At 36.2% G+C, this 17648-nt stretch overlaps 1 protein-coding gene across 1 annotated transcript in view; it reads right to left on the minus strand.

The window, feature by feature from the left end:
- The window catches only part of LOC145692758 (WSCD family member AAEL009094-like), a 290574-nt gene that overhangs the window by 67206 nt on the left and 205720 nt on the right, over positions 1 to 17648 (minus strand). The window contains exon 3 of the mRNA XM_081768202.1: positions 10880 to 11099. Coding sequence (XP_081624328.1) covers positions 10880 to 11099 — 220 coding nt within the window. The remainder of the gene's footprint in view (positions 1 to 10879; positions 11100 to 17648) is intronic.

Consider the following 17648-nt stretch of genomic DNA (forward strand, 5'->3'; position numbering starts at 1 on the left):
TGAGGTGTGAGACTCTGGGCCCATCGAATCTGTAGGTCTGGAGGCAATGTCCCCAGAAAACCAAAGATTAGCTATCAGATAAAAACGAAACATTGCTATTGTAAACCAACTAGTACTGTGAAATTTTCTTTAACGGAAACTTCTCGATCTGACACCTCCATAATACAGATAGATTTTCTAATAAAATTTGGCCACTTTCCTGTATATTTCTTATTGCTGTATTATCTTGATGCCTTTATGCTCACATTTTATGACCGCCTTCCAGTTGCGAGATATTGACAAAAATGTATTTTACTATATAGGAGTTAAATGAATTAGCACATCAAGAAGTGCAAACTTTTCTTCTTCTTTTAATTCGTGACGTTGTTATTAATCTAGTAGTGTTTCAGATATTAAAACTCGTTCCCCAATTTGCTGTTGTAAGTCCTGAGTAAACATTAAACTAAGTTCTGCCTGACTGTGAAAAAAACAAGAGGCAAACACAACTGGTAACGGACAATGTTTACCAAATTAAAATACAAACTTCCTTTCCCTACGTTTGCACCTGTCGGATCACTAAAGCGAAGAAACTGGCTCATTTTACTAGTTGTTTGCTTTTCTGTCTGTTTGCTGACACACAATCAGAGGCGGTTTCTATACAACGTTCCAGTGTGTGTATACATTCTTCTCGGTCAAGTTTACTGAGTGAAGAGTTCACTCAGTGTCTTCAAAAATGTCTAATGCGCAATTTGCCTCAAAACAGTAGCAGCAAGATTTTGTTATACTCCATGTCTAGAAATGGCTGCTAGATCTTCTAGTGTCGCAGTCATGAAAGGGGAAAAAAGGTAGCACTTTAGTAGATAGTCGATTTGATTTCAATTTTAAGAATTTCCCATTTTTATGGAAAAGATGAAAAAAGAAACGCAATAATAATAAAGATGAGAAAACTAGGACTGGAGGAGAAATTGTATTATAGTGAACCGAAAAGGTTTTGTGGAAGGAAAAAGAGGGGCAACAATAAAAGTATTGCAATTTGTGGATGATATTAAAAAGAAAATTCAAATTATATATTTCAAGAGAAAGACTGACAAAAGATTATGGTTTAAGGAAGTTTTCAAGCGACCACAAGTAACTCTAGCGTCGGTGGACTACCGATAGGCAACGAGAGATAACTTGTCAAAAATTGGCGGTCCTGCAGCGACTATCTGCGCTGGACCCACTTTCGGTTAGAAAATTATACCACCAGCGGTCCATCAGCGCCAGAGACACGACGAAACGCCCAACGCGACGAATAAACCACAAAATTATTCCCCCAAAATATGTAAAATCGCCTATATGCGTGATTTGTTTACATTAAGGCAAGTCTATAAAACGGTAAAAAAAAAAAAGTACCCCTGGTGGACGCGAACCACCAACCTTATGGTTGCTAGGCGCGTGCTAAATAGTTGAGATATTTTTAATTTGGTCAATCAGTTTTCTCCTTTAAAGTTTAAACGTGTATATTTGACAATAATCATTTGGAATCAGACAAAATACGTTCCCCATGTAAGTTTATAACAAAATGACGCGACAGGTGCCATCTAAATTCATACAATTACATGCACTTATCTCAAGATTTTTCACTTCATGATGTAGAGGCAGGAGTTACTTTTGACTCCCGGCACTTACTTTAGAAACAATTCGTCAGAAAAAATAATATATAATAATAACTGCATGCACATGATTGGCGATATTTCGTGTTGGTCCTTTCGCGATTCTCCGCGACGAATCGAAGGAGAGCGGATAAGAATGAAATCTTCGCAGCAACGCGGTGGTAACTTCAACACCTCGACTCTAGATATCTGTTTCGACTCGACGAAACCCTGCCGCCAGTGGCACACTAGCGGCAATCTTCAATACGTCGCTATATCGACGATCGAAATTATCGGCACGTGAGCCACTAGGTGTTGGCGACGTTTACGGCATGGGGATACTTAATATGACAATCTTGTTGATGGTGACGATATTACCGAAAGCATCAGCTTATTGCACTTTTTAAATTAACATCGGACACAAGTACTCTTAAGTACATAATTGTATATTTTGTTACCAATGCAAACTTTCTCCATAATATCTCGCCAGTTCGGAATAAATCGGTAAAACTGTTGACACGTCGTGTTCTTAACCTCGCATTTCACCTATATTCTTTCACATTCATTGTGAACAATTAAATCACTGAAACAATTCTCTTAATGTTTCCAGGACAAGTGAATCAAGTAATTTCGTCATTTCCACTTTCAAACTTAAGTGTAAGGTACCGAAACTCTCATGCTCGTTTCCAAACAATATGTCTGCTAGGTGAAGAAAACATCAGTGTGTGCTTCTGTCTTATCTTTGCTCCATGTCTGCTAGCTGAAGAAAACATCGGTGTGTGCTTCTCTTATCTTTGATCCTTTTGCTATTTATAGTTATTTCTTTCTGAAATTTAAATAAAAATGGCAGTTCTCTTTTCAAATCAGGATGATATTTGTAAGTCAATAGAATACATAACCATTTTAAGTTCCATACGTAGCTCATATCGTAAGAACCCACCAGAAACAAATTATTCCGGAAGTAATGGCGGAAGTACGTCGCATCCATTTCTTTGGAAGCCACAGGAAACAAATGATGTCGCAAGTGCTGGCAGTAATAGCTTATCCTTGACCTGTTTATTGTTAATACTCTGCTTTAAAAAAATCTTGTAGCAGGATTTTTTAATGTCTTTTCAACTCTACGCTGCGCTCTTCTTCTCTGTCAAGCGTTCTCCTTATATCACCACCAGGGGTCAGTTTTAAGTTTTTACTAAGTTATATAGAGCGCTATTCAGAGAATTCGTTAATCAAGCGTTAGTTACGCGATTACTTAGTGCCGCATTAGTTGTGTACTAAGAATGGTGTGCTTTTTGGTAGTTCAGCTAAAAAGCTGATTTTGGAATGATTAACTATTATTACTCCTATACCTCGGTTGAGAAAAATAAATTAGCTACTACAACTACTACGGAAATATAGACGTGCGCATGCGTAGTCTGTGAAAATACAAATATATATGAAATACGAAATTCAAAACGTTTCCTTTCTGATTTGACATCACAACAACTTATAAATAATTACGAAATCGAATTATAATATTAACATATTAATTTCAGAGGGATGTATTTACAGTGAGAATAAGTAGAAGTAAATTAATATTAGCCACAATAGAAGGATTATGTTGCAGGCCCGAAGCCAGCTTCGAAATTTAGGGGGGGCTAAATGTAAATTAGGGTGGGCACACTCACAGATATATATATATATATATATATATATATATATATATATATATATATATATATATATATATATATATATATATATATATAATGTCTGTCTCTGTGTGTGATGATGAATAATTTCTTATGCTCTTAAAACTAAAACTACAGCCTGAAGGAATTACTATTAAAATTTTCCTCTATAGCGTTAGTACAATTGTACCTGAAAGCTAGAATACTATGTGTTTCCTTTTTATTTATTTGTTATGGCAACAAAATATTTCTTCCGTTTTCTCATCTTCAAGGAAATAAAAAAATATTTAAAAAAAATAGTTGGCCGAACGAACCAATCATTAAAATTTCCAAAGAATTAATACAGGAAATACGTTTTTAAATTTTTGATGGACTGAAAAAATATTTGTAAAACTCTAAAACATCTAGAGAGTAATGAGATTTAATACTATCTTCAAAGAGATTCTACAGAGAAGGGTCTCAGAATCTTAAATCAATATTTTGAAATACATGTGGCCTAAACAAATATATGCATATTGGAAAAGTGAAATTAACATTTTACCTGTATTATTATTTACATCTCCTTAGATATGAAACTTTATATTTCTTTAAATATCACGCGCTTTATTTTACACTTGTACTTCTAAACATTTTTTGATCTTTTTTTATAGTGATGTTCGAAAGAAATAATTATATGTTTATGGGTTTTTGCTATCTACAAATTTATAAATTTTATAAGATTAAGAAACACAAACACAACACGCTGTACCGTGTCCTGCGAAAACGAACTAAGCGCCACTTTCATACTTTTGAGAAAATTACGTTTAAAGGTTGATGTCTAGCATTAATGTAGCCGTAATCAAAAGTGAAATTATGTTTCTTTTTTTAGAAATTTGTTGGTTTTCCTCTCTTTTCGATTGTGCAAAACGTTCTAATGCTTATCAGGAACCAATCGTCGCATTTACGTGGATTTTCAAAGTTTGGCGCTTAGTTCACTTTTGCATAACACGGTACAATTATATACACTCCTCATATTGGCACACTATAGTAGAAACAAGTTGAACATTTGAACAATCACTAACAACACAATCACAGTATAAGTCTCCTTGTTTTGGATGCTGCCAATCTTAGAACAATTGTGTCCAGATCGAGGTTTCTGGTGATGTCATTGTTGTAACTCAACAAAATAAGATCGGCACGGTGCAGTTAATGTACAACTCCTTTTCAAAAAATGCCCTAACAAAGAAGGAATTCCTCTCACCTGAAGTAGTCCTATATAACGGTTGATCGGCTTCAGGGCAGAAATTTAGTAAAGAAAATATTCAGATTTACAAACGTAGGTATAATTTCTAATTGCTTTCTTTTTAGTAACTGAAAAAATACATTTTGCATAACAGCTGTGAGTTCCATTTTATCACAACACATTTCAATTTTTAGACGTCGCGGACCCCGTAGCCAGGTCACGCGGACCCCCGGGGTCCGCGGACTCCAGTTTAAAAGCCACTGCTCTAGACTCTTTGGAACATACTATCAACAATCATTTAGGACGATTGCTACTAAAGTCATGTTTAAGTAAAAATAATCTGTTATGTTTTGGTACTCGAGCATTCAAAAAAGAAATAACTCCAAAAAGTTCCCTGTTCTAGCACAATTACCTTCTTTCTCGAAACGAAATTGATAAGAGAAGTAACAGTTCATTAAATTTTCTTTGTATAGTACAATTCATATCAAAGTATACATGAAATTCTTCTTTACATTGTACAAATAAGAATTCGAGATCAGTTGCTTTCGTAGGTACTAAAAACGTTTAAGTTACGAACTAATGATTTAAACAGCTATTTACTTATTGAAGATATCTCTTCTTCAAAATGAAACTACATTAAAAAATTGTTACTTTTGTGGGCTACCACGTAGCCTCATGGGTACAGCGCTCGCCTTTGGCAAGTCTGGTTTCGGGTTCAAACCGTACTGTTAGTCCTCGGATTCAAACCGATAGTGATTTGTATGTTACTTTAAGCTATAGGTCCCGTGTCTACATAGCCTCCCTGCTGAAGAGGGACGCTAAACTCCCCAACGTACCCTGTTTTAAGTCAAAGGTCAAATTTCAAATTTATAAAGCATTATACATATTATCATCCAATAAGGTTCAATTTTTAATTGAAAATTCTGTTTTTTCTATAAGTGCAACTACTACCTCCGTTTAGTCCGCTACATCTTTTGTTTACATACCAGAAGATTGCAAGGTATTCTTTTACAAAATAGTAACTTTGGATGATTAGGCTTACGTCTGATGATCTGCATGAACATTTGATTCTGGCACCAAAGATTGGCAACAATTATTAAATTATTTTAATAAAGTATCTAATAATTCATCCCCAAGAAAGATTAAGTGAATCGAACTTATTTTTAGTTTAAAGATATATTAAAAGTATTACTTATCTATTCCAAGTTATTTAAAAAATAGTGAAGTTACTGCTACACTACAATTCTCGTTCTTCAAGTCAACTTCGGTGCATCTTCAGAAACCAGCATCGTTCAACTTTCAATTACAACCATGCTCAACTCATAACCCAAAAGTAAACACAATTTAGAAAAAGAAACTTTTCTTACTCCGTTATCACGTGACATAAAATGTAGTCAAAATTCCCCCCCCCCCTCTCTCTCCATGTCCAATATATACAAAACAAACCCATACACCTGTGTCATGATTAGAGCGAAGCAGTTGCGACCCCCTGTTGAGGGATACTGTCTTTTCAATCTCTCGCATATTGACCGAAAGCCAATGACTCACAGCAAAAGGATGTTTTCAGTTGCAAATTCCAAGAAGGACAGGAAGAAGTAAACTCTTCGTCCGCAGATTAAGGTAAAACTATGTTGTTTCTGAACACAAATGCATGTTTGCCGATAGAATAACCATAAATTATTTTTCTCCTGCAGCGAGGGTCGTTTGCACATGAAGCATTAAAAAAAAAAGTATCACGCTCAAAGAAATATTAGCAATTCAAAGAAGCGTAGCGCATAAATAGGCCAATACTTTAAATGAGGATAATAAAAGTAAATTTTAATTTAGCACTGTAAAGTACATTTGGAAATACAATTTCTTCCAACATTTCAGTCAGTGTTCGAATTAAACTTTCGAACGAGAGGGGAATGCTTATGTATTTTTGCTGTAAATGTAGAAGGCGACAATTTATCCCAGAAATGGATGTTATGTTACTTCTGTGATACGAGCCGAACATACAGTTTTACCGAAGGGGAATTTCCCCGGCATCCCCCGTTAATTTGAACTATAACTTTAGTTAGGGGGCTGCAAAAAATTTAGGGGGGGCTTAGCCCGCCCTAGCCCCCCCTTGACTACGGGCCTGTTATGTTGTAATTATAAGGGAATATAATCTATCGATCAGTTATATGTATCTCTTAGTAAACTGGAAATGTTCTATTCATCTCTCACTGTTCACTTTAACTAACAGTTCTCCTGTTGTAGAGAACTTGGGTTAATAGCTGCTTCATAGTTAACTCACTCGATGAGGTGAAATGAAAGACAGGTAATTAATTGCCTTTTATTGTTGCTAAGCCGTGGCTAACCCAGAGTATCCTCTGCTCTAAATTAATTAGTCAAGTGTGATTAACTTAGTCAACTATTACGTACTAATCACAGATTCTGAATAATATGATAACCATGCGTTAGTCAAACACTTAGTATAGCTCTAATAATACATCGAAACGACTCTGCATAAGGCCCTTAGAGTTACAGCACCGAAGCAATAAGAAACGGGAAATGAAGTCCAAACAAACTAACTCCTATTGGGGGATAGAACCCGGATCTTCCCCACACAAGGTAACAATATATAGTCCGTATCACCTGAATTGGTGTGTATTGTCAGCCAATAAGCTCACAATACGCTGATTCCAAACTTTCAGTGAGGAATTTAATTTTTCGTAATTGATTTTGTTCGAATTTAAGGTCAATCACTAGTGATTAGATATTTCACTGGAGGTTTGGCAATAGCGCACTGCAAGCTTATTGGTTGACCCCATACGCCAATTCGAGTGACGCAGACTATAACCATGTAGCCACGAGAAAGTCTGATTTAAATTTTTCGAGGATTCTTTGACCTAAAACGTAGGTACGCCCCTGGGCTTTCCTATTATGAAAGAAATACAATTAGGATTTAGGATTAGGAATGATATTTCTGGACTTTCGGCATCTAAGCCATATTAGCCCGTCACACATATGAGGGATGACGTCTCTCGGAGATCACACTGCGCACGGTTAATAGGGGAGGAACAACGGAATGGGGAAGTGACTTGGGACTATGTTAGGTACCATCCCAGCATTTGCTTGCTGTGAATGAGAAAAAGACAGGAAAAACCTCTCTCAGGATGGCTGGAATGAAAAAGCTGTTAAACTTTTTCGACCTAGCGGGAATCGAATCCGGGACCGCTCACACTTAAGGCGAGATCGTTGGCGACTACGCTAGGCTATAAAAAAAAATACATTAATAGAATACTCTATGAGTATTTTTTTTTTTTAAGATTTTAGTATATTTCCACATAAAATTCACTTTGTGCAGTGAAAATGAAAATAACACATTGTAAGCAACGTTGATCTGAAAGCAGAAATGCGCCACTGTGGATAAATATCACTTAACAATTAATGAATGAAATTAAGTATCTATGTAAGGAATTTTGATTGAAACTGATAGAAAGAGAAATATTAATGAAGCGATATGGCGAGAGAGCGGCAAAGCAAGGCTGTTAGTTGCTATGGGAACAGCTCTAATGAAATTCCAGTAATAATCTGATCGAATGAAGATATCAGGAAAAGAGGCAGTATAACAGCAGATTAACTTACTTGTCGATCAAAAGCTCGTTTACTGATTGAACCTTAGCCTTCATTCGACATCAATAATAACATCCTCCCCTCCGCTCTCTTAAATTAATAGTCATTAAGGGCGCATCAAGCGATAAGATACGAGATCTACATCAAGCACACGACGTAATGAGTGCAAAAGCTTGTCAGATCGTGTCAGTTCCATGAAAATTCACTTACACACGCATTATGAATACTTATGTACGTCACATTGTAAACCGTAATGAATTTCACAAACTTGTAATGAATTTCAACGTATTGTGACGTCACAGCAAACATTACGTTCGTTGATTTTTTTGAGAGGGTTTCTCGGTTCCTTCCGCGGTCTTTTTTTCAACAATTGTTAACTTATATTTACCCGAAGTCGCGAACCTAACAGTACAAAATTATCGCTTTTCTCCTTTAAAATTATCGTTTATTACAAAATATATCATATGTTTGTTATGCACGTGATAATTGTGGAGCTTATTATCGAAACATCCCTTGTTCACCCAACAAAAATGTTGGCAAATCGAAAAAAAAATAATTATTATTTTAAAAGGTTATTAAATATTGTAAGATTTGGTGTAGAAATTCTTTAAACCCTTATTGCCTTATTTTATAAACAAATTCCATTATTCAAGACACAAGTAACGAATAATAAAGGTATTTAATTTGGACAACAGACATTTTGAAACTAAAAAATGGACAAGGGACGTTTTGAAAGCAAATCTAAGTGCTTTCAAACTTCAAGCACCAAATTCACTAAGAAATAAGTGGGACAATATGGCTGATATGACCTCAACTATGTAATTTCCATAAAATATAAAGTTATCACACAAATCTTTTGTCAATTATCTCGGTTGAGCCAAAGGTACCAACCAACTAGTTTGTGGACTTAAATATCCATTAAATGTTCTCGAAAGCAATAATTAATGCACTTTTGTGTCAAGTAATTGCTGAGGAAAATCCTTGGACAAGAGACAGTTTGAAATAAAACAGCAAGAATCGTGTTCAAATGGGAATGGACATAGGATGTTTTGCTTCGAAACTTTATTGCTGTAAGGTGTCCCCATTTTGCAGTGGATAAGAGACGTTTTGATTAAAAGTGCATATTTCAAATCCATTTTTCTCTTGCGTTCTGGGACGTTTTGACCAGAAATAAAAGTGCAAAGATGTACACAATTATTCGATTATTCCGTGTATATTGATATCTCGATTTAAAAAAAAAAAAAAAAAAAAAAAAAAGTGGACAAAAGACGTTTTGAAAATAAGCTCCACAAGAAACGAGTATCACATTACTAATAATAGCAATCATATCACTTTAATTTTTAATTACCAGTGTCTTGAGATAATTGACCATTCAAGTGTCCATAACGTACAAATCCTTTGTTAGTTCATCATAGGTAAAAATAAACGTATTTATATGCAACCCGCATGACCGTGTCACTCGGCGGGTTAACATAAATGACAGGCGATATAATGTTAACATTTACTGCAATCTACTATGGTTTTTATCATATCACTTGAAAGCGAAAACTTCCGGGATGACCGCAGCGAAGCGGGGCGGGTTAACATAAATGACAGGCGATATAATGTTAAGATTTACTGCAATCTTCTATGGTTTTTATCATATCACTTGAAAGCGAAAAAGTAAAAATTATCTAAGTAACAAAGTTTATTGCGTTCCGGGGTGACCGCAGCGAAGCGGGGTGAACGCTGCTAGTAATATATATAAACGTATCTAGTAATCTTCAGTTACGAACTTCAAATCGGCGTCACTGTCCTCACTATTGTTTTAAAAATTCATATTAACACTACTCCGAACAACAATATTTTCACCTCCTAGTAAAAGCAATTAAAATTAAAGAATGGATGCTAGGTTGTCATTTGCTAATTGTCAAATCGTTATTCATTTATTTTAGCGGGTATGACTGTTAAAAGCTCTATTATGTTTGTTCTATAATTATTTACTACACATCTATAATTTATTTGCATATTCAAAAACTGAAAAAAAATGTACGTTCTAAAATTATCATATATTCCCCTATTATCGTATATAGGGTTAAGGCTTAAATTATCGTATATCACATAGATTATCGTATGGTTGGCAATTTTGCATTTATAGTCCATCTACTTATTCAATTATATGCCATGGCCCTTAAAGTGGAAGTAACGAAACCCAAAGGCCCACGGACTTCGAATCGAAGCCAGGGGCATAGAAAGTGTACAACACATTTTTTACTTGTTTAGTTTAATGTAAAATGGTTTGCAAAACAAAATCCACAGTTTTTATGCAAAAAATACTTTTTCTCTGTCGTTTTCATCTATTGCTCTTCTTTGGATTGGGGCTTTCCTAAGAGAACAGAGAGCTCCCTCATGGCTAAGTGGTCAGAGTACGCACCTTTGGCGTGGAAAATCCGGGTTCGATTCCCGGTGAGAGCCCAAGTGGTTCGAACCCCACTTAAGCTGTAGGTCCACGTCTCATATAACCTTTGCTGTTTAAAGGGATGTTCAAATCAAAAGCAAAACAATAGAACAAAGACCAAGGGTGTCAACAGGTCAGTTATAAATGGAGTGATGAGTGAGCTGCTCCTTCTCCTCTCCGTTTAGTTAACTTGGAAGGGGAGCAGGGAACTGTGACGTCGTAGAGTGTCCAGTTAGAAATGACCGTAACAGTTGAACTCGATATTTATGACGTCACCTCTGAAAAGTAACAAGGTAGCTCGACGAACTAATTTCATCTTGTCATTGAAAATAATTATATTTACCCGTTGCTTGTTGTAAAAGATAGCGAAGCCAGGTGTTGCCGCTGCCAGGAAACGAAGCCAGGGCGACTGCGACTCTTGGAGTAGTGAGGTATTTGAGCTCATGACACCAATGAAGGCGGCTGCGACGAGTAGCTGCTCGATTCCCGACACCAGCCTCTGCGTTGTATTTATGAGTGTTGATTCCTCGACTAGATCGTTGGGTTTGTGTTGACCTATCCGCCTGCGAAAGAAACAAAAGAAGAAAGAGAAGAGTCTTCATCAGTTTCATGAATATGTGAACAATGAGAAATATTTTTATATATGAAACTAAATTGAGAGGAACCATTAATAACTTTTTAAAACAATGTTATATTATTAATAAAATACACTAAAAAGGAGATTTTTCGGGGGTGGAGTAAGATAAACGAATGGGACTATGCTTAAAAGGATTAGATGTTCTTTCCAAGCTTGATGACTAAAGTTCTTTATGGATACTAGTGACATCATTTAAGCACTAAATTGCATATAATGCTCTGGAAGAAATAGAACTAAGATTAAAAGCATTGGGCGCGATTTAGTGTTTAAATAACGTCCCTAATATCCATAGAGAACTTAAGCCCTCAACGTTAAGAAGAGTACCCAATGTTTTTAGACTGTGTCCCATTTCTTCCTAAGTATTATGTGCGATTTAATGTTTAATTCACGTACCTAATATCGATAAAGAACTCAATCTTAACCCATTAATGCCCAGAATTCCCCAGTGGTATTTTGAAAAGTTTCTTTTCACCTATTTGGTCTTAATAGTACTCTAAAATAGAAATTATAATATTTTTGAAAAATATTTATTTTTTTCTTGTTTTTTAGCCCGGCAACTTAAGTTGCCAAATGGCACATACATATTCAAAAAAGGCAAGATTTTGAAAAGTTACAATTTTGAGGGAGAAAATACACTGCGAAAACATAACTATCAAAATCAAGTTAATCCTTCCTTTACCGACCTTCAATCCTTCCTTCTGGAGTCTTTGAAATCAATCCAGTTGAGTCTTTCTCCTCAAAACACATTGTATCCAAAAACAATGCTAACCGTACGTCAATATATCATAGAAAGAAAATGCAACGATGCTATGACGAAACAGACTCCAAAGTAACTTCATGGTTAAAACCTGCAACGTCAATCCATGAATTTCTGCACTATAACGAAAAATTGCCGTGGCAACTTAAGTTGCCAAGGGGCAGTAATGGGTTAAGAAGAGCACCTAATGCTTTTAGTCAGTGTCCCATTTCTTCCTAAGTATTATGTGCGATTTAATGTTTAAATGTCGTCCCTAATATCCATTTAAAAAAAACTCAACCTTAAGAAGACCACCCAATGCTTTTAGTCAGTGTCCCATTTCTTCCCGAGTATTATGCGCGATTTAATGCTTAAGTGACGTTCCTAATATCCACAAAGAACTTAAGCCCTCAATCTTAAGAAGAGCACCCAATGCTTTTAGTCACTGTCCCATTTCTTCCCGAGTATTATGTGCGATTTAATGCTTAAGTGACGTCCCAAACGTCCATAAAGAACTGAGAATAGGAAGGGCACCCAATGCCTTTAGTCAGTGTCCCATTTCTTCCGAGTATTATGCGCGATTTAATGCTTAAGTGACGTTCCTAATATCAACAAAGAACTTAAGCCCTCAATCTTAAGAGGAGCACCCAATGCTTTTAGTCAGTGTCCCATTTCTTCCCAAGAATTATGTGCGATTTAATGCTTAAGTGACGTCCCAAACGTCCATAAAGAACTGAGAATAGGAAGGGCACCCAATGCCTTTAGTCAGTGTCCCATTTCTTCCGAGTATTATGCGCGATTTAATGCTTAAGTGACGTCCCTAATATTCATAAAGAACTTAAGCCCTCAACGTTAAGAAAAGCACCCAATACTTTAAGAGTCATTGTCTCAATTCTTTATTTCACTCAAACAGATATACTCTTCTTCTTAGTGTATTTTACGAAATCATCGTTTCTTAAAAATGAAAAAAAAAATGCTCGACTTTTAAATCTTTATTCAACATCCTGCAATCAATTCTTTACTCCGAACGACCTAAATTTGGAAATACTATCCGATTTCAATGTATGAGTTTTGATATTTCATTATTTAAGAATAATAATTTTACAAAACTAATAACAGTTCATTGATATTTTCCATAAGCAGAAGCTTTGCTTTGTATATAATTATACACAAACAAACTATTTGCTGAGCAAAACAATATATTCACATTTAAAAACTACATACGTGTGTTAGTTGGCGAAACTGTCATACGTATGTAGTTTTTAAATGTGAATATATTGTTTTGCTCAGCAAATAGTTTGTTTCGGTTCATTCATTTTTTTTTCTCCAAAAGGATACACAATTTATTTACCACTCTATATTATCCAGCCATAGTACGCACAAACGTTGGCTTTGAATGGGTGAAAGAACACTTACGGAAGCCAATTTCCGTTAAATGCGTCACACAAAGATCTCGAACCAGCACTTGACCAATCTGACAATGGCTATTGAGGTAAAATGTGGCTATTGCTTTAAAAGGCTAATTTAACATCTATTACTGCTGGAGTTATTTTATTGTCCAGTCCCACATGCCTTGCGAAACACGTCACATGTGTTTGAGAAGGATCTTGTGAAGTTGGGGGGACATGACGTCATCTATTTGTCCTTCAAGAGTATAACGCAAAATATTTATTTTGTTCGCTCGCAAATGCAGTCTAAAAGGTTTCATGGTATTCAAATGAAAAATGAAATCTTTGAGTTTTACGTCCCACGGTTATGCCGGTTAGGCTAAAGGAGACGGTGATGATGAGTAATGAATGAAATGGTAGAATGAAGAAAGTGGGAGGAAACGGGAGAACCCCGAGGAAACCCACGCACACGGTGTTTGTCCACCACAAAGTTCACTTGGTGGGGCTGGGATAGAATCTGGGACCCAAAGCATCAGAGCTGAACGCTCTACCACTGAGCCACCGCGGTCCCTCACGGTATTCAAGAACACATATATATGTCATCGATATGACCATTGTGTACAACACTTAATATATTTTTCAATATTTTGAAACCTGTAAATTAACACAGGGCCAGTCCAGAGGAGCCTAAGGTTTTGAAAAAGGGTTTTTCAGAAAAAATACCAATTTTACTTGAATTCCCCTTTTCAGGTATACGATACGGACATACGAATGTACTGTTTGGAAGGCTACTTTATTCTGAAGAGAATGAGGTACGAACCAAAAACATAGGCTGGATAGTGATGATGCATTAACTGCTTGACTGAAAGTTATAAAATCTCAAAATTCCAAAAGGGTTAACAGATGTTGCCTACACATGTACGCAATCTGAACACATTTGTAATAACTTAAGTACTGTTACAGTTAAACTATAAGCTGAAGCGTGCCGAAGCTATAGCTTAGTGCTCCACTCGCTCGGGAACGAAAAAAAATTAAAGAAAGGAAAAAAACTGATTGTAATCTAATTTCCAAATAACAATAAAAAGCAAATAAGATAAAACGCACATACAACAATGGTGTTTTGTATTGTTATGCACTAGGCTTTTATGAAGCAAGTAATAGGGCTCTATTTCTCAGCCACACTTGCAATGAGATCCCTGTTATCCAACCCCGCTTATAATGGAGCCCCCGTTTCTCAGCCCTGCTTGTAATGGGCCCTTGTTTTCCTTTAAATTTCCATTAGGTCCATAAATTAGCATACAAGCATACAAGTTTAATGTAAGTGAAAGATGGTGATATTAAAATTTTCTGCCTTATCAGCGGGAATCGAACCGAAAACCATATGCATGTAACAAGAGGAAAGCAGACTTTGGTAAATTAACTTCGGGGTCATCTTTCGCGAGGCATTAGTGCACATTTTAAGTGCTAATATTACATACTGGGAGAGCGCAATAGCTAGAAATAGCGGAGAAAAAAGAGTCTTAGTGAGTCGTAGATTCTCCTCACTCTGCCAAACTGTCACTTGATAACTTTACTCGTAGTATCATATATGCGGCGAGTCGGATACTGAAAGATAATTTATCTTTGCTATTTGTGGTTATTTGTGGCTATCTCTCAGTTTGTAATATTAACATTTTGAATGTGCACTACTACCTCGCGAAAGATGGCCCTGAAGTTCATTTACCAAAGTCTGCTTTCCCCTTGTAAGACGCATGTGCTAACTACTAGACTAACGATGAGGATATCTGTACAATATTCAGAGCTCTAATTAGCATGAAAGTGGGTGAAATTTAAGTTTCAGGATTTGACGCTAAAACAGAAAAGTAAACCTAATAAAAGCGCTATTAAAATAAGTAAATTCATTACGTTTGTGCCGAACGAAGCCACAGTGTATATGTGCCAGTATCAGAAAATATTTTGTTTCCAAATCTTGTTATGGGTATTTCTATTAATAGGAATTGAGAGAGAAACAGGCATTGGGCTACGAAGCAAAACTTTCTCTTTACTCTAAAGAATTCAATCGAACACGACACAAATGCGAATTGTTGGCGAACTATTTGGTACATACTGAAACGAGAAGTTCGCTTCGATTAACCGATAAAAAATTAAAATGCATAGAATTTTTTAAAAAATAGTTTCCAAATTCATGCTGATAAAGTAACCAAATAATCTGATTTCTGAAAACCAGTTCATTCTAAACATCACCGCGCCTCTTGCCCTCACAAACTGATCGTTATCCAGTGTTTTACGACGTGCTTACCCCTTCCTTAAATCGCATTCTTATCTAGTGTATATTCATCCTCGCTCGCGTTCGCCTTGACATAGACATTACCAGTAATAACGGTGTCGGGTTCAATTTATGTTTGTCCCTGCCCTGTTTGGGATAGCTCATATAGAACGGAATTGGGTCCTCTGAGAAAGGTTTTATTAGGCTTTTACGGTCCAGATAACACGAGGACTGAGGTTATTGTCACTGAACATAACAAAACTACAGCCACTGACTGACTGCAGAAAGACCTTTTGTAAATTATTAACTTTCCATATTGCACATTCCTTCAGCAAAAAGATTCAGGAAAGAGAATCTTGTTTATAAAAAGTAACTTGTTGTAAAATTTAGTCGGAATTGAATTTATAAAATACTACCAGAATACCCGTTCTTCGCAGGGGAAGAATACATTTCATTTTGGCAATAAAGGATTGAATTTGGATTTAAACGGCATTGGAAGTTTCACTGTTCGTCTCAGCCACCCCAGAAATTAAGGATTCGACACTAATATCGGTCATTTTCGATCATTTTTATGTATATCCCCCTCCTTCAAGTTACGAGGCTGAATCTAGACTTAAACGGCATCGGAAGTGTCACTGTTCATCTCAGCGATCCTGAAAACTGTCGTTACGACACTCATATCGGTCATTTTCGATCATTTTACATTTCTCCCCTCCCCTAAGATGCACCAACAAAGTGAAATGATACAACCATTCAACCTCATATATGTTGAAAATTTGATCGAAATTCGTCGAGCGATTTCAAGAGTTATAAAATCACAAACATAGTGACTTTCATTTGTATATAGATAGGTAGCGCCTGGAAATGAAACTTGTATAAATTCTTTATTAAGAAGAAGCAGATACGTGCTATGTAAATTTGGCTTGATTCAAAAGACCTTATTTCGAAAAACTTTTCAGCACAGAGGAACGATCAGGTGAACAAACAATACAGAACTCATTTGGCTCAGATTCCTCATTAAGCTGTAAGTCCATGTCTGAAAATATACCAGCTTCTTCAGATCTCCCATCCTTTTTGCATTAGACAGTCACCCAAGGAATTGAATTTAGTAATAAATGGGTTTGATTCTAATTGGGAAATGATGCCCTACGACCAACAATTATTTAACTATTTTACAGAATGGTTGTGTATGCGTGGATATTTCCACAACTTACACAATGCTAAATGTAAATACCGAACAACTGAGTTTCGTTTCACAGTGTGATACTAGTAATGTCAACCTGAAACAATATAAAATTTCATTTCAATAGACAGGAATTTCCACTTTGCTTTTGAATTTCCCACGTTATATTAATTACAAAATTATTTCTAAAAAAAACAACATAAAAATCAAACTATTGTATGTCACATATGAATATCATCATCATCATAGGTATTCTGCCTTTATTGGCAGGTCACTTGCCGCAGCTGAGAAGCTTCCATGCTCCACGATCCTCCGCTAACCTTTTCGTCTTCGCGTATGATCTTTCTGTTTTAATATCATCCATTAATTGTAGTCTCCTTCGCCCCCTCCCTCTCTTTCCCGCCACCATACCCTCCAGGACGTCCCTCATGATACAATCTCTTCTCAGGCTATGTCCCAACCAGTTTCCCTTCCTCTTCCTAATAATATCCAAAAGTGTTCTTTTCTCACCCACCATTTCTAACACTCTCTCATTCGTTTTCCGCTCTACCCAACTAATTCTTTCCATTCTTCTCCACACCCACATTTCGAAGGCTTCCAGTCGATTTTCGTCACCCTTACGCAATGTCCACGTTTCCGCCCCATATAGCACAACACTCCACACGAAGCATTTTATGAGTCTTTTTCTCAACTCTTTGTTCAAGTTCCCACAAAACAGACTTTTCTTTCTTTTAAAGGCTTCTTTCGCCATTCCTATCCTTGCTTTTATTTCACGTTCGCATTTCATGTCATTACTAAGAACACTACCCAGGTATCGAAAACTATTCACTTGTTCTATTTTCTCCCCTCCCACTTTTATATTTGACACAGACCCCTTCGTTCCAATCACCATGGCTTTTGTC

Source organism: Thermobia domestica, chromosome 8, assembly GCF_964235325.1.
Source record: "Thermobia domestica chromosome 8, izTheDome1.hap1.1, whole genome shotgun sequence".
Classification (NCBI taxonomy): domain Eukaryota; kingdom Metazoa; phylum Arthropoda; class Insecta; order Zygentoma; family Lepismatidae; genus Thermobia; species Thermobia domestica.